We start from the raw sequence: 24,714 nt of genomic DNA on the forward strand, positions 1-24,714 counted from the left end.
TGCTCCATCCTGAGCTAGAGGAATGGCTCTCAATAGCAAAAAAGTGTCACATCTCGCTTGCTCCTCATTTTCTCTGCTAGCAAACAACAGCAAAAGAAGCTTTCCTGCTCAGGATTTTTCCATTTGGACTTAATAACCTCATCCCCACTCTTCTAAGCAAGCTTCACCCTTGGCAGTGATGTACTATATGAGTGCTGAATGCAGAGCAAGCTGCTGGGCCTCTGTAAATATTAGAGGATCACAAAAACTTTGCGCTTGGCGTTCTTTCTTATGTCCAAGGTTTGTAGCTACAATGAAATGACACAAAGGTTGAGACAAGAAAGTGACTTGTCAATATGAAAATGTCCAAAACATACCTTAACTTTTTGTGTATGAGTGACATCGATACGAGCAGAACTTCCCTGGGGAGCTCTGTCATATTGACTTAGCCAGCAGGAGCTTGGGGTTGAGGGGAGCGACTGTATTAAATTTTAACCACTCTTTAAATAACATTTTTGAAATCAATAATGTGGGTCCTGAACCCTTGGCTTTCCAATTGCATTTAGTTTCATTGTGGATGCCATTAAGATGAAGTTTTACCTGCTCCTTTTTACTCTACTTATCTGGATTCAGAAGAAGCATGTCTTCACTCTTCCAAGGTAAATATCTGCTGGTGCTATTTGGCTTATAGCATGTGTTGAGTGGGACAGGGAAAATACCGATGCAAAATAACTCCCAGTTGCATAAGAAAACATTTGGCAAAGGCTGACATTTATTTATTGCTCTTGTAATTGGATATGTGGTTCAATTTAACATATAGATGGTGGAGGCAATGAAATTATTCTAAGTCCTCTTTGCATCCATAAATCCTATGTTTTTAATAATATTAAAACAATTCTTTTCAGTCTAAGTGCAAATCAATTCTGTTCATTCAGTGTTTTTGAATGCCAATAAAGGGCATTCTGAAACTTAATGGGAAAAAAAAAATTTGCTTCATTTGCCTTAAAACAAGACCTTAAATGAATTACTTCTTGAGGTAGAGAGAGAAACCATTTCAGAAAGTACTAACAATCTGTTTTCCTTCTAAAGTAGATTTTATGATTGTTTTTCCAGTCATAAATCATTTTTGAATACCCATTTGGTATTTGTACAATGTTTCAGAAGCAGCTTTATTGTTACCTATCAATAAACTACAGAAATGCCCTGAAACCAAATGCTTTCTTAAAACATGAGAACATATGTCAGAGATGAAGACAGGCAAAGTGCTTTTATTTTCTACATGTACAGCTGTTTAGAAACCTAAAATGTTTTAATAGGTAGAACTAGAAGAATAAGCCCCTCATGTGGTGATATTAAGCGGGCTGAACAACCTACAAGAATCACAATTAAACACGACCTGCGCCCAGGACTGAAATACCTACACAAATAATAGTGAATTATGTTTTGCAGCCCTTCTGCAGCTCCCTACCACACGCCAGTGACAGACCTGTGACAGGTGAACATCAGTGGGTTCATGGCTTAAAAACAGGATCTTTCATCTCTGTGCTACAATGATATTTTGTTGTGGGTTGCTATGGAAGTGTGAGGGTTACAGTAAGGGGACAGTTAAACAAGTTTTTAGTGAATTCAGTGGAGCAATATTGCTCTATGCTACTTGAAGGTTCATTCACTTCATGTTTAAATAAAACACTGAACATCTGACCCTTACAGAACAATATAGCATTTCCCACTGGAAAGCATAAGTCTAGCTCTCCCAGCCCTGGTTATGAAAATGGCGAAAATAATGAGATTTTAAAGGTGATATATTACATCTGAGTTTTCACTTCTATTTGAGTACTAGTGTTGCAGGATTTAATGGTCATGTATTAAAGCTTCCCTTTGCAAGGTGATATATAGCATGATTACTGCATCTGGACTTCTAAAAACAAAATACTGAACATTGTGAGTCTTGTGTAAAAGAACTGATGGCACTTGAAAGACGCCAAGCTCACTTTTAGGGAAGGGGCAAATCTGGGGGCTGTTGGAGAGCCAGCGTGGTGGGAGAAAAGAGAGCACACAGGCAGACATCTGTGCTCCGGGCAAACAAACAGTTTACACAGTCCAGAGGACAGGAGAAGATGCTGGCAGCACTCTTCTAGTGACACTGCCTGCTGAGAGCCAGGGAAAGATGGTCAGCTGGAGACAAGTAGGGAGGCCTCTCTTCTGGAGATGTCAGTCTTCAGAAAGAAGTTGGAAGGTTTAAATGAAGCCAGGCTAGGAGGACAGGGAGACTCATCTGTGCTGATGCCTTGTTTTTGTGGGCCTGTGTGCTATGTGATGCTGATAACCCTCCTAGTGACTGAGAAATGCAATGGAGAGGTGAAGAGACTGAAACACCTGCAGAGAACTGGCACTGTTTTGTGTCTATCTGTGAGATGGTGGCCAGGCCTCTGGAAGGGATTCATCTGACTATAAAGGCTTTCTGCATAGGAACAAGTCCTCTTCATCTTCCTGTACAGCTAGTGGAGAAAAATACATGTGTTTAGGTTATAATTCATTCAAGTTTAGCCCATACATCTAAATTAGCTCAGGTTAACTGGACTCTGAAAGCGTCTGTTTCTTTATGAAGAGATTGACTAGCTCAGATGAAGGTATCAAAACCATCAAAAATGAAGTGTAACGCATTCCACTCTGTCATAGTTACAGGATAAGACCTGAGCATGGCAGTGTGGGGATGGCAGCTGGATATCTATTTACCCAGAAATAAAAGGAAGAGGGAAAAAAGATGTGGAACAGTGATAGAGTTCAGTGACACCCTGGCAGAAAATTGGAGGAGGGGAATGAGAGGTATCCTCTTAAGGGCAAACTCAAAGACCAACTGGGGAAGTAGGGCATGAGGACAGAAATTGAAAGAAAAGAGATGTGTTCAAGATGAATGTGTCCAGGCACACCAGGGCAGTAGACAGGACAAGGAAGCTGGAGGTGGAGGGTTGGTCCCGAGATCATACAGGAGGCAAAAATTAGCACTTTTGAATGGGTGTTTCCTAACAAGAGTGCAACAGAAGACAGATGAAACGGTATAATGTCAAATTGAATTAGAGGAACTGAGAAGCTCGACAACTACAATTTCAGCTGTTAATACTCCCCATGTTAAGCGTGACTACAAGAGCAAGGTCAGAACTTGGATCAGCCTGTTCAGTGTATTCAGGTCCTACCAACAAGAGCTACAGAGCAATTGCTGCTACTACATGCCCAGCACTTACCACACTCCACTGAAATACTTGTGCAACAAACAGTGGGGTACAAGTACCTAACAGCTTCCTCATTATGGTACTCTCAGGCAGTGGGACCCGTAGGATGAAAACAGATGCAGCAGCCCTTTTCTGGTCTCCCCTGTGAAAAGACTCCCCCAGGTATGAGAAGACACATTCACTCTTAAAGGAGCCCCAAACACAAGCTTCGGAGTACGCTTACCTAAAGAAACAGGCAAACTGCCAAACCTGCCCATCCCTGATTGCTTTTTGATGCTCTGTCAAATGATGGTGGAGGCAAAAATGGGGCTGGCATATTGTTGGTTCTGCATGAGAAACAACAGTGATTGCTTGGAGCCTGGCTAAAAGTAGAAAAGATGAATCACCTCATTGCCAGATGCTGTCAGGTCTCTGCTTGAAATCAGTCACAACAAGAAGTTGTGACAATCACGTTATGCAGCTTGAAAACACTAGTTTTGAGAGCCTTGCCTGTTTTCCTTTCAGAACATCCTCTGCAGGCAGGCCTAGCAGGGACTTCCACGGTGCCTGGTTTATGCACTGCTACCATCTCCACATGATGAGAAGGCTGAGAGCCACTCCAGCCCAGAAAATGGAAATAGGGGTCTGACATGGATTAGTTGGCAAGGGCCATCTCATGTACAGTGTGACTGGACCGCGGGTTTCCAGTAGAAGTGGAATTTAAGTTACTGGGCAAAGAAAGGGAGGACAGTTCTGGATTAGCTGGGCCTGGCAGCTGTTGTGCCAGTGCCAGCTCCCAGGAGCAATCTCAGAGCCCAGCAGTAGATATTGGCCACCAAAGCCATGCACCAGCTTTTTCATGGATTTTACTGTCTGGCAGAAGCAGAGGCTGGAACAGGGCTCAGCATCTTTGTTACTGAATCTGCTTCAAGTTCATGACAGCCAAAACAGGGAATACAAAAAATGCCAAGCCTGCTCCTGTATTTTTGTGTGACCTAGAGTAGTTCCAAGGACCTGTTCTTTACCTAAATACCACTTTTTTTTTTTTTCAGGGATGAAGTTTTATGGGCTCTCCCACAAACAGACCAACAGGTTGAAGCCTTTCAAGATTTACTGAACACCACTGAGGTAAACACTCCCACTGCCTCTCTGGTCTCTAGGCCAAATTCTTTCCCCTAAGTGCACTAATACTGCTCTCCTCCCAGAAAAAGATTAGCCCTCTTTTATTCATTTGTCCTAGTACAGCAACCCAGCAAATGCTTGATTTTCATTGTTCCACTACCTTCTGATTTACACAAGGAGTCCCCTCCTTCACAGTGTTATAGTAGGGTGTTGTATCAGAGCTCAGATTCCTGCAATTGAATTTGTGTAAGAAAACACTGCAAAACTGGTGAAGCACAAACACACAGTAAGTAAAAACTCTTTTGCTGTGGAACCTCAGCACTTTAGACCAATGCAACCTTGACCTGTATGACCCGCACACCTTTGAAAACCAGGACTGAACTTCTGTGGTATTTTTCTTAAAGCAGCATTTAGAAGATAAAAATCTCTTAAGCAATAGTTCCTTTTTTTAATAACTTCTGGTTGTCGTTAGAGAACATTTGATTAAAATGAGGCACGTCTTCCTCTTCAAAAGCATTTTCCCAATCATATACAGTTTGAAGCCAACACTCAGCAACAAAGGTGTAACCATTCCCTCAACCAACATAATTTACATGATGATTGAGGATGTGTATCAGATTATGAAAAGCTTTTAACAGTGCCTATGCCCAATCTTTGTCTTTCTTGGCTCCTATTCATTTTATACCCACCTCAAAACCCTACTAGTCTTCTCCTGTTCTTCCTAGCATCTCTGATCCTTCCCTTAAGTTCACACAAATCTCAATAACTTTCCTTACTGTTTTCCACCTCCATATGTCAACTCACATATCCATCTCCTTTGCTGTACCAAAATAAATCTCCCCTCCTCCACCTTTTCCTCACTACTGTCAGTCTTTACTTTCTTGTGCACAGGAGCACCAAGAAGCCATGAAGAACAGCTGCACCACATTCAGTGTAGAGAGAGCATGTGGTGGTTTCGATTAAGTCACTCATGTGAATATGTAAGCTGAACATTTTTCAAGGGTTATAAACTGGCCATTTTTTCCATGGCTATGAATTGAGCAAATTACAAAAAGAAAATAGAAAGGAAACGAGAGAAGGAAAGCAAAAAGAAAGGGGATGGGAAAGGGAAGACACAATAAAATGTAATGGTTACAATCTAGCAAAAAAGAAGCAATTGAAAATTAGCATCTTACAAGAAGAATTATCAGACTAATTATAGGTGCTATTCCTGCAAAAGTTGGAAAGCAAAACCCTAAAACAAATTAAATGCTTTGTTCGTACAGCACACACATCACATCAGAAAACCCAGGTACAGGAACACTGACAACAGGGTCTTTTATAGCTGCTCCTGGGGCAGTACCGACCATTGCAGCTGACAAGCAAAGAGATCAATAATCATGTGTATTATTTAAGTTTCCCATCTACCCTCCTTCATTGCTCTTCTGCCACCTCAGCTGCATCAATGCAGAGTTCCTTAGTTTTTCTTATTCTCTATTAAAACAATGCATATACTGACCAAATCTGCACTGGTGCACATCAGTGCAGACAGCAGGCTAGCCAGGGCAACAGGGAAATCCATGCTGGGGAGCTAAGCATCCAGGTCACTTCTCTGGGTTTCCAAAAAAATGCTGAGCCAGCAATGCTGTTGCTACCCTGCCAATATTGTCTGAGATGGCCACACTGAGGCTAGCTCAGCCATTTTTATAGCATGCTGCAGTAACACAGCCAGGGCCCAAAAGTTCTACAATTTATTATCCCAAACTCTTGATTAAAAGCATGGAGGAGTTTTCTGTATGAATTTGAGGCACGTTCTCTGAGAAATGGGTGAAGTAAATGGTTGACAGCTGACACATGCCTGCAAACACAGTGCCCTAAGTTGAATACAATACTCTTAGTGCAACTGGACCAGAAAGGGAAAAAAAAAACAACAATCTATTGTCTGGCAACTTCATGATTAATTGCTTAAAAAATGCATCCAAGAATTGTGCTGACCTTTTCCACATTGTAAATTCATGCTTAATTTTCTGCTTGCTGTCACCTCTAGATCTTCTGGTATTATTGTTTCTAAAGTTTCAGTCTTTTATTGAATATGTTGGCTTCTGATTTTATTATTGTAAAAGATTTAATTTTACCAAGAAGAATCTAATTTTCTCATTTTCCTCCCATTTCTAATCTCTGCATTGCTGCTTCAACTTGACTTATATCCAAACTCCTCCTGGCATTTATTTCCTCCCTGATCAAAGTAATCAGCGAATACAATAACTACAAAGACTGGTCTGATCTTCATTAATTCTCCAAATACCCTCAGGGAAAATAACTCTCAGCAGCCTTTAAAACACGTAACATTAACTGGCTAAACACATCTATTATACTAGAAATACTATCTCAGAAAAGGTTATTTTCCTGTCTTTGTTCTTGATTTATGAATTTATGTGCAGAAGTCATTATAAACATTTCTTAAATACAAACACTTCATTTACAGCAGAAGCAGAATGCTATAGCACAACACAGGGAACATTAAACTGCTTGTTACGAGTGATATCTTAAATTGAAAATATATGCCTTGATTATTTTCAAAATACTTATGTTAAATGTTAAGATTTTTTTCTTTTTCTGGTAAAAAAATATAATTATTTTGAAACCTCGCAGGTCATTCTCTGGCAACCTGTTGTGGTTGAAAACATCAAGAAGGACAGAGAAGTCCATTTCTATGTCAGGGCATCCAGTGTAAATAGCATAAAAACTCAGTTAAGGCAACTGACCATCCAACACAAGTATGTATTTTTTATTTCTTGTCATGAATGTTTCTGTAAAGTTGTTTGTCATTTATTTAACAGGAGATTGCGCTCTTTCTTTGTTATTCAGAGTCTTGATGGGAGACGTTCAAGGACTTATTGAAAAACAGACTATCAATGACACAGTCAACCCACGCAGATCTTCATCGTATTATGAAAACTACCACTCCATGAAAGAAGTAAGATATTTTTGTTGTAATCCTCTGTAGATTCAAGTGGTGAAATTTGTCTTATGGTTCAGAATGGAGATAGGGAAAAAAATCATGAACAGGTAAGTAATTACCATAGTATTGCTCAACTGCTGAGAGCTGTGTTTACTGTAATGACTTCACAGAGAAAGAATGAAGCACCAGACAAAATCTCTCACATATGTATGGTCTCAAACTTCCATTCAAGTGCAGCCAACACAGAAGCAAAATGAAGTCGCAAAATAACATATAAATACTTAAAACATTAAATTGAAAATAATTTAACCAAATATTAATAGAAATAAGGAGGGATTTCGGGGCTATACTGGGACTGTGTTGTGACTATATCTTACTGTTTATTTTAAGACAAATTAGAGTCAGGTAAGTGGTAAGTGGTCTGAATCGCTAGTTTTTATTTCTCATCAGCTACAGAGTCAGGATTTGGGGAGGAAGAATGAATGAAAGTTTAGACTACTTTCAGGGATGAAGGAAAACAACAGAGAGAAGATCTATTGACTAACTTCAACCTTGCAGATATATCATTGGATGGAAGAAATAGTGAAAGCCCATTCTGACCTCCTCCAGAAAATATATATTGGATCATCATATGAAAAACGACCACTTTATGTTCTGAAGGTATAGATGTGACTTACTGCAAAATCTTTCCAAGTATTAATGTAAGCAAGCAATAAGGCTTGGCCAGAACACTTTCTTAAATCTATACTTAATATGCATATTTTTGTGAGTTTTAGAAGTTTCTTGAGTTCTTCTGGTAAGGTGCATTACCTTTGCAAAGGCATTTGGCCACATTAGGTTCCTCGTTGGGTCACAAAGAAGTTATCACATGAAGGCCATCATCCAAAGGCATGAAACACTGGCCTGGTAGATACCCTCCTCTGTTGACAATGAAGCCAATCTAGTTTGTTGCTCTGCATAGTTGGTGATTTACTCTCTTGACCTCAGCTGTTGCTGCAGTCCTGGTGTCTAGGTTAGGAGTTTGCTGCGAGCAGGCTGAGGATGGCTGACTGTACACAAATGTGCCTGAAAGCAGCATCCTGGCCCAGGATCAGCCTAAGCTCTCTCTGCAAGACAGATGCTTCATCTTCCATCTTGGTTACCCTTTTCACTTCCACTTTCATATGTTATACTTTACAATGGTGACATTTCAATCCAATTTCTCTTTTGGCAGCTTTCTAAAAGCCCGGAAAAATCCAAAAGTGCCATATGGATTGACTGTGGTATTCATGCTAGAGAATGGATTTCTCCAGCTTTTTGCCTCTGGTTCATAGGCCATGTGAGTAGATAATCACATCTGATTACTGTTTTCAAAGCAAAGCAAAAAATCTTGATGTCATTTACCTTTTTTGTCCAATTGTGCTCTAAGCTCCATAAAGTCATAATCCATTTACTTCCACAACACCAACACATGAGATTTGTGTCTAAGCTGCATATGTAGCAGTAAGCATGTGTGCATGTACGAGTGTGTGACAGTAGACGGAGGTGTGTGAGAGACAGAAGGTCATATGGATTGAATGGAAAAGAGCTCAGATATATTCTCAAGTACTAAAGAAACTTCAAAGTATGTGCCACAAATTCAACAGAAATGTTCACAGTTATGAATGGTCAGGGATGGAGATGGGACGCCAGGAAAAGCGAGTATTTGGTCACCTACTAGGGGCACATCTATACTGCCACATGGATTCAGAGAATGATCTTGGCTCTGAGTCATGCAGCACATGGTGTCTCATGCCCATATTACTGCAGATATCACTGCCCGGAGTAGATCAGAGGACACCCAGAGTGAAGCTCAAACTGTACTACAAGCCTTGGTTCTTCCCTATGTGTCTTCCTAGAGCTATAGGTACTCCACCCTTGCCTGCTCCAGACCTGGCATAGCTCCACACCAGAATGCACACCAGCAATTTCTACTTAGCATTTGCTGTAATGTGTTACCTTCTGCTGTACCTGCTGTTACTCCTACTCCTCTTCCTGACTCCGCATTTTCTATTTATACTCCTGCTTTTTAGTGGGTCTGCCTCATTCAGAGAATGAAGTCACACTAGCCACCTTCTTCTGGAGGTACCACCCCTGCTAGAGACACCCTCATTTCAGACCTCCAGAACAACTGCAAGCCACACTCACAGTACCAGCTCATGGAAATTAGTAAATCACTGATGGGATGAGACTATAGTATGGACTTAGCTGGACACACCTTAATGTGCAGCTGCAGACTGATGGTCCCATCTGATCTGTAATATCTTTAATATCTATGCAGCTCAGGGTAGTGAACAGTGGTATGCCAAAATGGTTTTCACTCAGATCTTAACATAAGTTGCCTTGGTCTTTTTGAATTTAAGGAATCTCTGTTCAGCTCATCATGCTGAGCTGCTGGCCCACTTCCTAGTATGGGCCAGGAAAAGGCTCCTAAAGCCCTCCTGGCCCAGACAAGGTTGCCGAGAGAAACAACATAACTGAGTCCTTGGAACACAAATTATGGTTTAGCCAGGATGGAACTAAGTAATGATGATGATGATGATAATAATAACAATAATCATAATAATAAATGTGCTTATTTCTGTCCTCAAACACAATTATAAAACCTCAACGACTGTAACATTTGAAAGGAGATTTCAGGAGTTAGGGACAGATACAGCTGAATGTACCTTTTGACCCACCGATAATCCCAGCCTTCAAGGTTCTATTTGAGAGAAACGTGTTTGCCCTTTTCATGCTGCTCCAAATAATTACCAACTGTGCTGTCACTTTGTCAGTGACATGTCCCTGCAGCATTTTTCAGAAGTAACAAGCTGAACATTCAGGTTCTCCATCCTCTTGATCTAATTTACATCTTTTAAATTCAAGTTGTATTTCTATATCACTTCATGAAGTAACATTTTAAAATATGACATTAATACACATCTGCATACACACACTAAAATCACTCTCTCTAGCAAATCCTAGGCATTCTTTATAATGGGTCCATACTTTATCATTTAATTTTCTTGTTAAGATTGTAGAAAGATTGGCATTTCTCATTTAGTCAGAGAAAGTCCATTGCTTGAGGAAAACTAGGAAGGATTTAAAATGAAAGAAGGTGGTTTAAACAAGGCAGAAAGAAAAAACAGATATGATTAAGGACTTAGTCTATTCTAATAGTAACAAAACCACTTATCTGGGTTAAAATTTATCCCTGTGTCATGGACCAACAACCAAGTTTGGTATCTCTAAAGCCTTCAAAATGAGCTGTGAAACAAAATTAGCAATGCAGATCTTACTGGCTCTTGGCACACAAATGCTCTGAACTCATAATGCAACCCAAAGAAATAATGTTCTATTCAGCAGCGATTTGAAATGTTACTTGTTATTTTGGGGCTTGCTTTATTTTATGCTACTTTTGTTATATTTTAATTCCTATCATTTATACAAGTCGCAAAAGCTCAAACCTTCCTATTAATAGGCTTTGACTCTCTTTCATGGCCTCCTGTTAACATGAGAAGACTGTAGTGTGTCTGACTGACTGTATCAGTTTGATTCCTACCCTCTACCTGGCACTTCTAATCAAAGAGCTACTCTGCTATTTAGCAATTTTTGTGATGTGATGTGCCTCTATCAAGAGGTAGACTGGTCTAATAGTTGCACAATAATTTTACATATAACATTAGGTGCCTTTCTAGGAAGGCGCGAAAACCACTATTATGAATGCTTTTCATAAGTTTCCTCTGTCTTTTATAGGGAATCCATGTGCGTGAGAGAGATCAGACCATGACAACACTTCTGGAACACTTTGATTTCTACGTCATGCCTGTGATGAATGTGGATGGCTATGAGTATACATGGAGCCATCCCTCTGTACGTAGAGCTTTCCCAACACGCTGTGCAATGTACTGATGTGCTGTTTATGGGAACTATCAGTGTGCACGCTTAGGGCATCATTTCCATCCTGGAGCTGCACACCCCAAACTCTTAATTTGTGCTTGGAATTTCTGCATCTCTGCACTTCTTAAACCACAAAACACACTACAGCTAATTGGCATTTGATCCACAGTACCTTTGTGACTTCCAAGCTGCTGGAAATGCATTTGGAAATGACAGAATCTCATCCTGGGATTTTAATGCTTCCAGATGTCAGGTAAAACCTGTGTCAGCCTTCAGCAGCAAGGTTACAAATACTGCCACAATCCAGCACAAGCTGAATAGCATGCTACAGCAGATAGAGCACAGCAAATAATTTGCTCCTCCCTCCTGCAAGGTAGCCCCATCCTCTGAGTACTTTTTGAGATAAATAGAGGCACAGCAGGTATCTTTTTTTCCAGGATTTTATTTATTGGCTGAAAATTCCAAGTTGTTGAGATGGTTCTTTGTTTTTTAGATCCTTCACTCGAGCTTTTTAAAAAAAAAACAACAAAAAACAACCAAAAATCAACCAAACTAAACACAACAACAACAACAGTAACAAATCAAACCAACCAACCAAACAAATAAAAATAAAAACAACCCCCGAAAAAACGCTTCCACTCCTTTTACTCATTCAGTCTTTAAGCCAGGTTGGCTCACATTTGGATAACTATACATATATACCTCAACAACTGCACACCAAATTTCCAACTTCCCACATCATGTCAGTTGGACCTGAACTCCTAAACTCCCCTAAGTGGTCAAACATTATGTCTTCTCCCCTCCTCCCACAGTCCAAATCCATTGGAATCAGGGCAGATTTGACCCCTTTGTATCCTACCCAACATTTTTTATCATACAGCCTTGCTGACAATCAGATTGTGGTTTTTAATCTCCCTTGGCCTTTTGTCTCTTCATTGGCACGTGACCTGTAAAGATACAAATGGGAAGTCACATTTAACTAACCAGTGACATGGTGCAACATTTGTCTCACCTTTTTCCCTGGACATGGCTTGTGTGTCTCTTTCCACAGAATCGGCTATGGAGGAAGAGCCGCTCATCGCACGGTAACAGCAAGTGCATTGGTACTGATATGAACAGGAATTTTGATGCGCGCTGGTGCGGTATGACTGTTTCCTTCCTATTGTACCCCTGCCCCACTTTTAGCATTTAAAATCCTTTATTTGGAAAACATTTTCATTTACCATTTCACAGTGTTGATAGAAAGACAGACACAGCCGAATACCTGTTATGAATCAGGGGACACTTCCCCAACCTGAGATGTTTTTTATTGGGACCCAGGATTTTCCCTCCCCAGATGTCAGACTGGGGACTAACCTCTTCCCAGTATGATAACAAGAGAGAGAGGGACTGAGACCCTGGATCCTGTTCCTTTCATCACACCATGACACACTGGAAAAGGTGGCCCTTGCCATGTCACCCAATGTCTGTTGCACCATCCAGTTGAGCAGATGATCCACTGTGTTGTACGAACTGATCACCTCAGTAATCCTTCTGTAACACCTAGCTGATCAAGATTTCTCAGCTCTCTGTGTTTGTTGTCAAGGCTACATCATGTTTACTTACCCACAGGCACTTCAGTACTTGGACAGGCTTTTAATAGTCTGCTACCCTATAGATCAGATCTGGCTTCACTCTGTACTGACACTAATGTCGTGCATGACTTTCAGTCATTTAAATCCATTGTTAAACAGGGAAAAAAGGTGTTGATTTACTATCCATGGCTATTATGTGGAGAAAATGATACTTCTTCAGGCAAAAAATTATGAAGATGGGGACCAAATGCTTAGATTTAAAAGCAATATTCAATATAAATATATCATATAACCAGAACTCAGAGAAGTCTGAAGAAATAACAGCAAAAAACCCTCTTTGATACAGATACTAATTTCAGGGAAAGGTTATAAAACGTACTGTGTTTAACTTGTCAAGCACTTTTGGTGATGAACAACTGAAGGAGAGAAATGTTTTACAAAGAGCAGAAGAATACAGGTAGATTAGAAAGTGTTTCTTCTCTAAAGCAGTCTTTGGACAAAATGTACACTGGGCAAAAGCAGAACATCTTACTTTAGTAAGCAGGAAACTATTCATACTGTTCTCAGCCATCCTATGCTCCTCTCTTAGACATGGCTGAAAACATAGAAGAGAGAAGCCTCAGCACCTTGTAGGGTCATTGGAGAGAAAAAATGTTTTTATACAGGTAAATCTAAGCACCAAAATCAGGTGCTTAGAATAACTTAAGCAGATGACTGTAAGGATCTCCTGAGGTTTCTCTTCCTTTTAGCTAAGCCATCACTTAAATGTTTTAAAACAAAATCCTGTCTTTCTAATTAGCATCTTACAATTATTTACAAAATAATTTCCAAAAAGTTACAAAATTTATTAAAACATGAAGAGCTGACATTTAACACTAAGGATCCCAGTTGCTTCAAGAGAGTTATTTCGGCTTATTCTGAGGACAGAAAAAATCGTGAATCTTAGTTGTCTCCCTGGTAACTTGTTCCAGTGTCTGGTTTTCCTCATTCTTAAAAACCTGGTACATTATTTTCAATTTGATTTGTGTTTCTTCAGCTTCCAATGGGCAGCTGGCTTTCCCCTGAGATAATTACTTAGAACTGCTTTTTTTCCTGCAGCACTTCTAGATTTTAAGAACAGATCTCACAACCTTGTTCTTGATGAATTTAAGACTTTTTATAGAGTCTATGAATCTTCTTCTACGAATCTTTCTCCTCCGTTTTTGAATAGTAGGTGAGAAATTCTAGTAGACTTGCACTGATTTCTGCAAGAATGAGAGCTCTTCCCACAGCATGGCAGAGTCCACAGTTTCTTGTGTGTAAACATCATACTCTACATTAGACAAAAAGAAATGCAGAAGGGAAGAAGTTAAGGAGTAACAGTATGCGCCCTTTTGTTACAGGGGAAGGAGCATCTCCCTACGAATGTCATGAGATCTACTGTGGACCCTACCCAGAGTCTGAGCCTGAAGTGAAAGCAGTGGCTCGCTTTATCAGAGACCACAAAGATGCCATCAAAGCATACATAACCATGCACTCTTACTCCCAGATGGTATTGTTTCCATATTCTTACACTATGGAAAAAAGCAAAGACCATGATGAGCTGGTAAGTCTTCAATCTCCTGAAGTTTCACATTTATTTCAGAACTTCTTACCCTGCTTGGCTAGACTTGTAATGCGGGAGTTCCAGTGCTCTGAGGATCAATAATTAGGAAATAAGATTTCTCTTGATGTTCTTAAGAACTTAAAGAAGTCTGGGCTGGTTCAGCAGTGTGTAAATCAGCAAGCTTCTTCTGCAGACTATGGAAAAATGAAAATATCTATTCCAGATTGATAACACATCAACAATGCCCAATATGTTGAAGCTGCTGCTGAAAGGGCAGTTCATTTTTATTTTTTTTTGACACCTTGAAAGGATACTTGTGCAAATTCCTGATTGTGTTGTATGATTTACACAAACTCTGAAATTACCTGCATGTGTAACTGAAAAATATCCTCCGCCTACCTAAGCAATGGGGTATGCTGGTGGACACTTGCTATTTTTATTAAAGAGTTTTCCTAAGGATAATTATTTAAGACGGTCTTAATGGTAGGATGGAAAACTTATACTGCTTCTGAAGAATTTTATGTTCTTCAGCCACCAAATCACATGGTAAAAATCCTCCTAGAAGACAGAGTTCGAAATAAAAAAAGTAGCTGCTGCTTTTTCCCACTGAACATAAAACTCTGGTTTTGTTCGGATCTGGAAAGGACATACAGGCTAAAATGGGATTTGCTAACACAGAGTAATCAAGCCATAGTAATGGCTTAGTAATATTTTTCTTACGTAAAGACATCAAGTTCCCCAGAGCAAAGAATTCCTTTTCCTGCACTTCCTAGCCCACTTTTGGTGTATCCTAAACTCCAGCTGCTGAGGTAAAAAATTCTTCTATTTGCAGCAAGGTCTCCTTCCCAGCAGTAAGAAAGGAGCAGAAATTATGTAAAGGGGACCAGAAAACAGTTTTGCAGGCTTTGGGATTTGCCATATGGCAAGACGGTGTATGTCTGAGGTGTACAGGTCACTTCCTATGTGACATGACATAAGCACAGACAGTAAGAAAGCTTCTAAGATATAGGACTGACATTTGCACACATTGGCAACAATTCATTTAGTGCTAGCATTGTTACTGCTTTTCAAATTCATGCATCTCCCTTAACATATTTTATTTTTAAAAAACATATTTTAAAAAATATTTGATTGGAAAAATAAAAGTTGTATAGAGAAGGGGAATGCAAAAAGCACACAATTAATGCATTGGAAGCATCCTAGTTCATTACACAAACCCCCAGGCAGTCCAATATAGCATTTCCATTGGTAACTAGTGCCAGTGTGTTCAGAAGAAATGAAAAAAATCTAGTTGTGTAAATATGGAACAAACTAACCCCAAACAACATACGTTCTTATGTTGTCTTGGTTCCTGTATAATTTCCTAAAAAAAAAAAAAAAAAAAAAATTATATACTGCATTAAAAAAATACAGTTGTGAACAGTAATAATGCATTTGTGCCTCCTTCCCTGTAAAGCAGAAAGAGACACAATAATTCTAGGCATTTAAGTCTTCTTCATGGCTTAAAAGCAGAATTCCCCCAATTAAAATGTTTTTGTCAATACAACATAAATCAACAGTGACTTAAATACCATGGTGGAAAAGGAAAAATAAGAGACAAGTGGGAAAAAATGGTTTGACAACAGTTACCTGAAGTGAGTGGTAAGGTCCTATCTATATTTTTGTCTAGCTACAGCAGAAATGCAATCTGTAGCATGAGCATATTCTGAAAATTTTAACCACATTCTGTGGGTTTTCTGGAACCTTTTATATGTGTATTTAACTAAGGCAAGATCCAGAGCACAGTGTAAATAAATCCTAACTGAACACGTACTATTAGCTCAAGGCTATAAAGCTGATAATGTTTTACTTAATTTCAGGAAAGTCTGGCAAAGAAAGCAGCTAAAGCTATAAAGAGGACAACAAAGAAAACTTACAGACTTGGTCCTGGTGCACAAACAATTTGTAAGTACGATTTTTACTACAACAGGCATGATAGCATATCCCTGCTAGCATCAGAAGATGGCTTTTGAACAGAAAACTGAAGTTCTGGTTTCAAGTAACTGATATCTATTTTCCCTTCTTCACTTAGATTTAGCTCCTGGAGGGTCAGACGACTGGGCTTATGATCTTGGCATTAAATATTCTTTTACCATTGAGCTTCGGGACACAGGAACTTATGGATTTTTGCTTCCTCCTCAAGAAATTAAACCAACCTGCTTAGAAGCACTTTCTGCTGTCAAAGAGATAGCCAAACATGTTCTTCAAAATTTGTGATGTTGAATATAATTTATTTCAGCATGACTGCATTTAGTTAGCTCAAATAATAATAAAAAAGCTCGCTACTTTATTAAAATTATCTTTTATAGACAAAAAAGAGGATGACTGCATCCTCTACACTTCATTTTACAATACATCAGATTTTTTCAACCATATTGATATACCTACACCTAAAATAGCAGCTCAGTGTAGCTTCCTATGAGGACAGCAACACAGATGGTAACAGTGCTGCAAATACAATTTCCCAGCACTTAATACTCAAATACACATTAAAAAACTGCATGGAAAAAGTTATCTTGCACCAGGAGGTGCTGGTCCATTACAGTCCCTGTAAGAAAGACTCTTAGACTCTGTAAGGTATAATTTAAAATGTTATTTATTAGAGATAATGCTATACGGGGGAAATGGCATAGATAATCTTATGTCCATCTAGGTGGCAGCAACCCCAGGTGGTGTAGCATCAAATGTGCCTCTGATTGACATGTGGCATGCTGGGCAGACTCCATCCATAGAAGAAATCCCTCCATTTCAGTCATTCAAGCTATTATAGGACTACCATATAAGAAAACAACCCTGTTCATAATTTCCACTGTCAAACAGAAAGGATGTTCACATGAGAACTTCTTGCTGCACGTTTAGGTGGAGGCAAGGACACAGAAGTGTCCAAATCACTGATATCAAGTAGGAGCTGCCCAAAGGCTCCTCTGCTACAATTACCTGGCTAAGTTTATTAATCCTGTGGTCAAGGGTTTGTGCAGCAGAACATAGGCCAGGCTGATTATGTAGCAAAGCACAGGACCAGCCTAGTTCAACTCAGGTTCACCTGAGTGAGCAACTCCTCCACATACAGTCATCTCCTGGTCAGGATCAATACAAGACAAGCTGTCATCACGCTGGCATGCTCATTAAATGTGAGAATGGAGCTGAGGATGAGACCCAGACAGAGATCCTTGCTAGAGGGAAGGGATGACCTCCAGAGGGACCTGGACAGATCTTGAGAAGTGGGCCTACCTGAACCTCATGATGTTCAACAAGGCCAAGTGCAAGGTCCTGCAGCTGGGTCAGGGCAAACTCCAGTCAATACAGACTGAGAGATAAAGGGGTTGCAAGCAGTCCTGTGAGAAGGACTTGGGGGTACCAGTAGATGAAAAATTGGACATGAGCCAGCAATATGTCTTTGCAGCCCACAACGCCATTTGTGTCCCAGGCTCCATGAACAGCAGTGTAGCAGCAGGTTGAGGGAGGTGAGATTCCATTTGGAGTCCTGCATCCAGCTCTGGGGTCTGAGGATGGAAAGGAAAGACAGGATCTGTTGGAGAGGGTCAAGAGGATGCCACAAAGACAGTCAGAGGGCTGGAGCAGTTCTGCTGTGAGGACAGGCTGAGAGAGTTGGATTGTTGAACCTGGAGAAGGCTCCAGGGAGACCTTATTGCAGCATTTCGGGACTTATAAGGGGGATTATAAGAAAGAGAGGCTTTTCCCCTGGGTCTGTAGTGGCAGGACAAGAGGCAATGGTTTTACACTGAAAAAGAGTAGGTCTAGGATGGTTATAAAAAATAAATTTTTTACAGTGGGTGGTGAAACACTGGCACAGGTTGCCCAGAGAGGTGGTAGATGCCCCATCCCTGGAGACATTCAAGGCCAGGCTGGGTGGGTCTCTGAGCAACCTGACCTAGTTGAAGACGTTTCTGCTTGTGACAGGAGGCTTGGGCTAAATGACCTTTAAAGTTCCCTTCAGACTCCAACCATTCTGTGATTCTCTTCTCTGTATCAGCCACACCATTCATCATCCCCACAATCCTGTCCTGCTCAGGTGGACTGGCAAACCCACAGAGTCCGGGCAAATGCCTTGGACACGGCCAAAGCTCGGCCAACCAATGATAGGACAAGAGGCAGTGGGTGCAAACTGGGACAGTGAAGGTTCCACTTAAATATGAGAAGAAACTTCTTCACAGTGAGGGTGTCAGAGCACTGGAACAGGCTGCCCAGGCAGGTTGTGGAGTCTCCTACTCTGCAGACATTCAAAACCCTCCTGGACGCCTTCCTGTGTAACCTCATCTGGGTGTTCCTGCTCCGGCGGGGGATTAGAGTAGATGATCTTTCCAGGTCCCTTCCAATCCCTGACATTCTACAGCTCTGTGGCACCCATCGCGCAGCCGCTCCGGCCGCAGCCCCGTGCAAAGGCGCGGGCGGTGTTTTGGGCGGTGTTTTGGGCGGTGTTGGGGGCGGTGTTGGGGCGGTGTTTGGGGCGGTGTTTGGGGCGGTGTTGTGCTGGGGGTGTTCCCGCCTCCCCGCCCACCCCCATGTTGGCGGCGCCACTGCACCCCTGCCCTCCCGCTGTGACGTCATCACGAGCGGCGGGCGGCGCGGGGGCTGCCGGGAAGGCTGCGCGCGGCGCTGGCGGCGGCGGTTACCCAGCGGCCCCGGCGCGTGGGGGCAGGGCGGCAGGCGCTGTTGGGCTGTGGGAGCGGGTGTCGCTCCTCGTCTTCCTCTCCGTGTCGCTCCGCGCTCAGGCTCGGGAGGACGGACTCCCCCCTCGCCCCCTCCCACCCTCTCCGCCCCGGGCGGCGGCGGAGGAGGCGGCGGGGAGCGGCGCGGCAGCGGAAGGAGCAGGTGAGTGCGGCACAGCGGCCGGGGGCGCAGAGGGTGGGGGAGGGGAGGGCCGTGAGGGGAGGAGAGGCGGGAGTGGGCGTGGCGGGTCCCAGCGCCCCTTTACCCCACCTTGGCCTGGGGGACCGAAGCCGACGGGGCTCGAGGGCGTTCGGACTTCGGAGCGGAGCTGCGGGGACAGGCGGCGCTGCAGCCCAGCACGTTGCTCGGCTGGGGGGTTCTGAGGAGAGGGACCGGCCGGGAGAGCTGGGGGAGGCCCGCCGGGGGACGTTTGCTGGGGTGCAGTTCTGTCAGTCAGCGGCCGTACTGGAGTCTGCCACCCATGTACTTGGATCTTCCCTGTTGGTGTTGTGGTTTTTTGTTGTTGTTTTTTTTTTTTTTTTTTTTTTCCCACTTCGGTGGGGCTCTTCTCCCACTTTCTGGTAGTAAAAAGTTTCTGCTTTATGTGCTTAGGGGAACTACTAATTTCGCTTATATAAATTCACTTATCACCATTTCTTTAGATAGCAGCTACAAGCTAACTTCCATCCTTTCCAGAACTTGTAGACTGGGCATCTTGGGTTAGTGTTATGAATGGTCTGCTTAGGCTCTCACCCTTGACTTCTCTACTGGATTTCACTCCACCGTTGATTTCTTGTCAACCTTTTGCAACACTGTTTGAAGAACAAGTTTTGACAGATAGTGGGTTAGCAACCAGGATGTTATGGCGTCTTGCTCTGGTGATGAAACACAGTGGAGACAGGAGTGGACAGAATCAGCCCATTAACTGAGTGTATCTGAAAACTATAGAAGTGTGGCTATACATGGCTGTGCCCAAAATAATATGCCCAGCTTCTCAGCATGCTTGAGTGTGACGACATGCTAATGTGGTGATCCAGTTTACAGATTGGAGATAACATGTACCCAACAAACTCGATATGAAGGTTGATTGAGCTTGCATCTGTCTGCACCAGTCTATTTAGTCTGGTAAAACATCTTTGAGCATGAGGACTTTGTTAGACAAGTTATGGAATACTGTATACTTTCTTTTGTCATAATAGGGCCTGATTTTTTATTTTATTTATTTACACATAGAAAGCCAACCATGATTTTATATTTGTGAAAACATAATTAGCAGTTGCTTATTACTGCAAATGGAGAAATACCAAATGTTAAATTAGAGGGATAGGTTCAAGTTAATATGGTGATGGGTTAACAGCATGGAGTTGTTAAAGAAAACTTGGGATAATTTCTAGTTTTCTGTCAACCAGGTTTCTCTGTGTGAGTTGAAGAGTACTAGACTGACATTGCATAAATGTGCAACCAGTACTTGACTATTTTTTTGAAAGTTGGTTTTGCTATTTTTAACATTACTTTTAGGTAGTAAACCTATGGAGGTCCTTCAGATATCCCTATTTTATTAGTATTGTGCCACTGAACCATTAACACTGTAACCAGAAACAAAACATTTTCAGATAGAAACTTTATTTGGAAAAGTGAGGGCAGCACTGACATTTTCCTCTTTCCAAGCTGTTATTTAGTTGTCAACAGTTATTTATCCTAGTGTGTTATAATAGGCTTATATGTGAGCTTCTGTAGGATTTTAAAATTAAAATTTTGCTTGTTGTTTTAAGATATATTATTTATCCACAGTTAGGATTTTCTTAAGTGACGTAATGCTCAGCCTGTGTGTGGCATGCAGATATGCATGCACAGACATTGACATGCTTACTAGTGATGTCTTGGACTTCTTAAAGAGATTTTATTTCCTTACAGTTTTTTGTGAACTTTGCTTTTGTTCTGTTACCTTGCAGTTTCTAGTTTTCCTGCGGAAGGAAGATTAATTTTTGTAGAGGACTGGGTTAGGTTTTTCTATTAGAAAAGCAGGTGTTTCAGATGTGTTTCTTTTGATTGTGGCTTATGTAATATTATACTTCTACTGAAGAAAAATGTTAAGCATGCTTGACACCAAAATGTAGGAGTACTGATATTAAAAAAGTAGAGTTTCACTGAATATTGTATAAATCATATCATCTCCATTGATTTCAGTTACATGGTTAGCGTCTACTAGGTATACTCACTTTACTCAAGTCTGTCTGCATTTAAGATTTATTCACGAAGTAACATTCTGAGATATACAGGATGTTTCAAAAAGATGGACCCAATTTCAAAGGCATAGTGGTTTCAAATTTGGTCTGTCTTTTTGAAACACCCTGTATTTTCCTTCAGTGGTAGTATAATTGATGCCATTAACATATTTTCTCTCACCCTGGAAAAGTTACTCCATTTGAAGACTAACATAGGTGCATCTGTGGGTATGTTATGGTAGTGTTAAAATATTTCTAATTTATTATTAAAGATTCATTTAGATCTTATTTATGTATGGAAAAATGAAACTTTACAGTTGAAATCTTAGCTATAGAATTTATTTCAGGAGTGTGAAATTAATTTTGCGTGATGGTAGTAAGCTGTTTCAGAAGTTGCAGACGCTTCAATGCCCCTTAATAGATTTAGCTATGTCATGTACTTAAAATACAGAAGTACATAATTTTCTACTTAGAAACTTTTTTAAAAGTCATAGTAGTAATTATTTGAAATGTTGAAATATGAGTGCTCAAGACTCTGTCCACACTGATACTCAGTGCTGTTTAATCCACATCAGTGTTTGAGGTGGTAGTTCAGAAACACGGATGTTTGATGGAAAGAAAAATCGTTGCACTGGCCATCAGTGTGGGATTGATAGGAGGACTGTGATCATCAAGGGTAAAGCAACGTAAGATGAAACTGTGGGAGAATTGAACAAGGGATGGGAATTTTTATGATTTATTCCATTGAAATTGTTCTTGATTCTCCATTAGTGCAGTCTGAAAAATTTAGAAATGAAACACTTAATTTTTTCCCTCTTACAGTGCTTGTTTATAAGCAAGGAAGCTTGTCAGTAATCTAAAACTGCTGCTGTGCATCTGAGATTTCAACTGCAATATTGTTTTAATAGTGTCCTTATTTTTCCAACTTGGTCTTTGAAGAATTAAAATGGGAGTGACTGCGTTTTCAGGTACAGTCTCTCAAATGTAGTGTTTGGCAGAGAGACAAACTGAGGAATTTTCACTGAATAATGTGTCTGGACTCTAATCCTGCAGCCTGTGTAACAGCTATATTCACTTAACAGTGAAATTTAACACAGTTCTCATTGCAGGACTGGCACCGTCCTGGTAGTATGTGCATACAGAAAGTAATATACTGTGCAGTCACAGCTTGCCATTTTTGTTTGCTTAGAATGACTTCTCATGAAATATCTCTTTTGTTAATGAAGTATCGAGTTTTAATGGCAAACTGGTGGGTATGGGTTAGAATGTAAGGATAGAATTGACAGAATGCTTCCTGAAATAGTACGCTTTTTCTTTTCAGATACTAAGTTTTTCTTTTATTTAAAATAGGGGGTTTTACAGCCTTTGGAAGATCCAGGGTTGGATGAGATTCTCTTAATTTCCTTATAGGAAATTATCAGACAAAATGTAGCGAAGTACGTAGCTGGAATCAAATTATGTGTTCCGTTATTGTGGTGTTAGCTCCTTAGCCCTGTCCATGTTTAGAACTATCCTTTAAGCCTAGTCGTCATCACAACTTCCTATAGGAGTTAATTCCAAGAAGGTACTATTTGCTGGGTAGAAAGTAATAACAACAACAACGTGTTTTGTCTCTGTTTCTTTGAGAATAAAAGGAGATTAAAATTAGCAGGGAAAGTGGATGTAATTTTTTTTTTTTTGTATTTGTATGCAGCTATCATGTCAGTATGTATGTACTTATGTATTTTAAGCACTCATTTTATCTGTCCTTCATGCGTTGAACCCTCTCCCTATACCATTGCCAGTGCCGTTCTTCTAACCCTTTTTATTTCAGGTATGACTCTTTTTACTGTAAATACTTGAATTAAATTCCGTATTTGGTATATGATTGTCTTACTAAAATGCTTTTGTATATGTCAGTCATTTTTTTATCCTCTATTAAAGGGTGTAGCTGCATGAAACCTTACAAATTCAGTGGGGTTTTTTTTGCTGAAATACAGTGGGAAACAATCCTGAAATGGAAGGGTGCTCAGCTAGGTGAGATGTGGTATTGTTTTGCTTTCTAACTTTAATGATTTATCCTGTCAGACTTTATAACTACTGCTGCACATTGAGCTGTCCACAATGACTCCTAATTATTTTTCTTGGAAGACTGGACTAATTTGAACTCATCAAGTATTTAGATAAAATCATTTCTCCTTGTGTGCATTACATTGTATTTATTTGCATTTCATCTGCTGTTGTATTACTCAATTTTCTAACTCAATTAGATCTTTCTGGAAATCTGTATTATTCACAGTTTTTACTAACCCAAATAATTTCCTGCTACTGGCAAATTCTACTGTTTCACTGTCTGCTTCCACTAATTGATGTTAACCATTGTTTTTAATGTCTGGTGTGCACCACATGGTTAACTTTTACCCCCTCTGAGCATCTTGGTTCACGTCTTGGTTATCTGAACCTTACTTGTGAATAAAATTCTTCAGATAATCAAAGGCTTGGAGAAGTAATCACTAGAACTGAGAAATCTCTCAAGTATGCAGTGTGAGCTTTCTTTTTTCTGTTGCTTATAAAGAGCTAAAATGCTTAGCAAGAGCTTCAGCACAGGGTTTTTGTTTGTAGAAAGTGTACAACTGTCAGTCTTCTAGGGAGGTCTTGTCATTGAAGTAACCATAGGATTCAGATAATGGAAGTTTCACTAAAGTACAAGGGAGAATAGCAGGTATTATCAAGTGTCAAGTGTAAAATGTAAGTTACAGTAGTATTACATTTTATGTATGTTTGCCCACATTTATACATAATACTTTTTTTTCTGTAGAATGAAACCTTACAATCTGAATGCTATGGGAACATAATGCTGGTCAGATCAGTGAAAATTTGTATTGATCCAATCTGGTGAGGGTTAGTTGAAATTTGTATTATTCTGACTCTGTGGATGAGGTTTGCATCATTTGTGACTTTGTGTGTGAGAAACTGCCTGAAGTGTGTGTGCTCTAAACACAGTGACATGTGGATAGGACTAGAAGAGACAGCAGAAGGGTAGGAGATTAGTGTTTGGCTAATTGTGTTATACTGACTAATGAGCTATGGAATGGTGGCACTTTGCAGTACAACAAAGAGGTGGATTTTGAGCTGTGTATAAATTGTCCATCATCTGGCAGATTTTTCTGAATTGATTTTATTTCTGTGTAGAACAAGTAGCACTTAAAGAATGGGCAGTAATTTTTGGAGCTCATTTTGCCTTTTTTCTACAACCTTTCTCAGTGTCCTATATATATATATATATATATATATATTATTTTTTTTTTAATATATATATATGTAGCTTTCTTTCTATATCCAGTAAGTCCCTTCTTTCTCAGGTAAGGTGAATTGTGACTTCTTATTTATCAAACTTATGCTATATTTGCTTCAAAATCTGTTTTTCCTAATGAAAAGGAGTTATTCTAGAGAAGCTTAAGAAGTGTATCATTATTGTGGTGTGGGTTGT

The 24,714-nt window shown here is 40.3% G+C and overlaps 2 protein-coding genes across 9 annotated transcripts in view; both read left to right on the forward strand.

Moving 5' to 3' along the window:
* Nucleotides 1–516: 516 nt before the first annotated feature.
* On the forward strand, nt 517–16,645 carry CPB2 (carboxypeptidase B2). Of its 2 annotated transcripts, XM_065846426.2 has the most exons (11): nt 517–638; nt 4,241–4,316; nt 6,942–7,066; nt 7,158–7,266; nt 7,810–7,911; nt 8,465–8,569; nt 11,008–11,124; nt 12,203–12,293; nt 14,108–14,310; nt 16,170–16,254; nt 16,382–16,645. In XM_065846426.2, exons 1-11 carry the CDS (start codon nt 568–570, stop codon nt 16,564–16,566), a joined length of 1,269 nt encoding a protein of 422 aa, XP_065702498.1. In that variant the 5' UTR covers nt 517–567; the 3' UTR covers nt 16,567–16,645. The 2 variants fall into 2 exon arrangements, with proteins under 2 accessions (XP_065702498.1, XP_071661691.1); XM_071805590.1 differs by lacking the exon at nt 7,810–7,911.
* Nucleotides 16,646–18,966: 2,321 nt separating this feature from the next.
* The window catches only part of ZC3H13 (zinc finger CCCH-type containing 13), a 50,740-nt gene continuing 44,992 nt past the window's right edge, over nt 18,967–24,714 (forward strand). For 2 of the 7 annotated variants that reach the window (XM_065856913.2, XM_065857063.2), the window contains exon 1: nt 19,043–19,182. Coding sequence is in view for 1 of the 7 variants with exons in the window: in XM_071805604.1 (XP_071661705.1) it covers nt 23,242–23,261 (20 nt within the window). In the remaining 6 variants the exon portion in view is untranslated. Of the gene's footprint in view, nt 19,183–23,183; nt 23,262–24,714 lie in introns of those variants that run through there. The other 5 variants (XM_065856993.2, XM_071805608.1, XM_071805606.1 and 2 more) reach the window with 5 other exon arrangements.

Source organism: Patagioenas fasciata, chromosome 1 (genome assembly GCF_037038585.1).
Source record: "Patagioenas fasciata isolate bPatFas1 chromosome 1, bPatFas1.hap1, whole genome shotgun sequence".
Taxonomy (NCBI): domain Eukaryota; kingdom Metazoa; phylum Chordata; class Aves; order Columbiformes; family Columbidae; genus Patagioenas; species Patagioenas fasciata.

Coding starts and splice junctions, on each gene's coding strand:
- CPB2 (XM_065846426.2), top strand. CDS start 568: ATGAAGTTTTACCTGCTCCTTTTTACTCTACTTATCTGGATTCAGAAG. Junction 639..4,240: donor CATGTCTTCACTCTTCCAAG/GTAAATATCTGC, acceptor TTTTTTTTTCAG/GGATGAAGTTTTATGGGCTC. Junction 12,294..14,107: donor TTTTGATGCGCGCTGGTGCG/GTATGACTGTTT, acceptor CTTTTGTTACAG/GGGAAGGAGCATCTCCCTAC.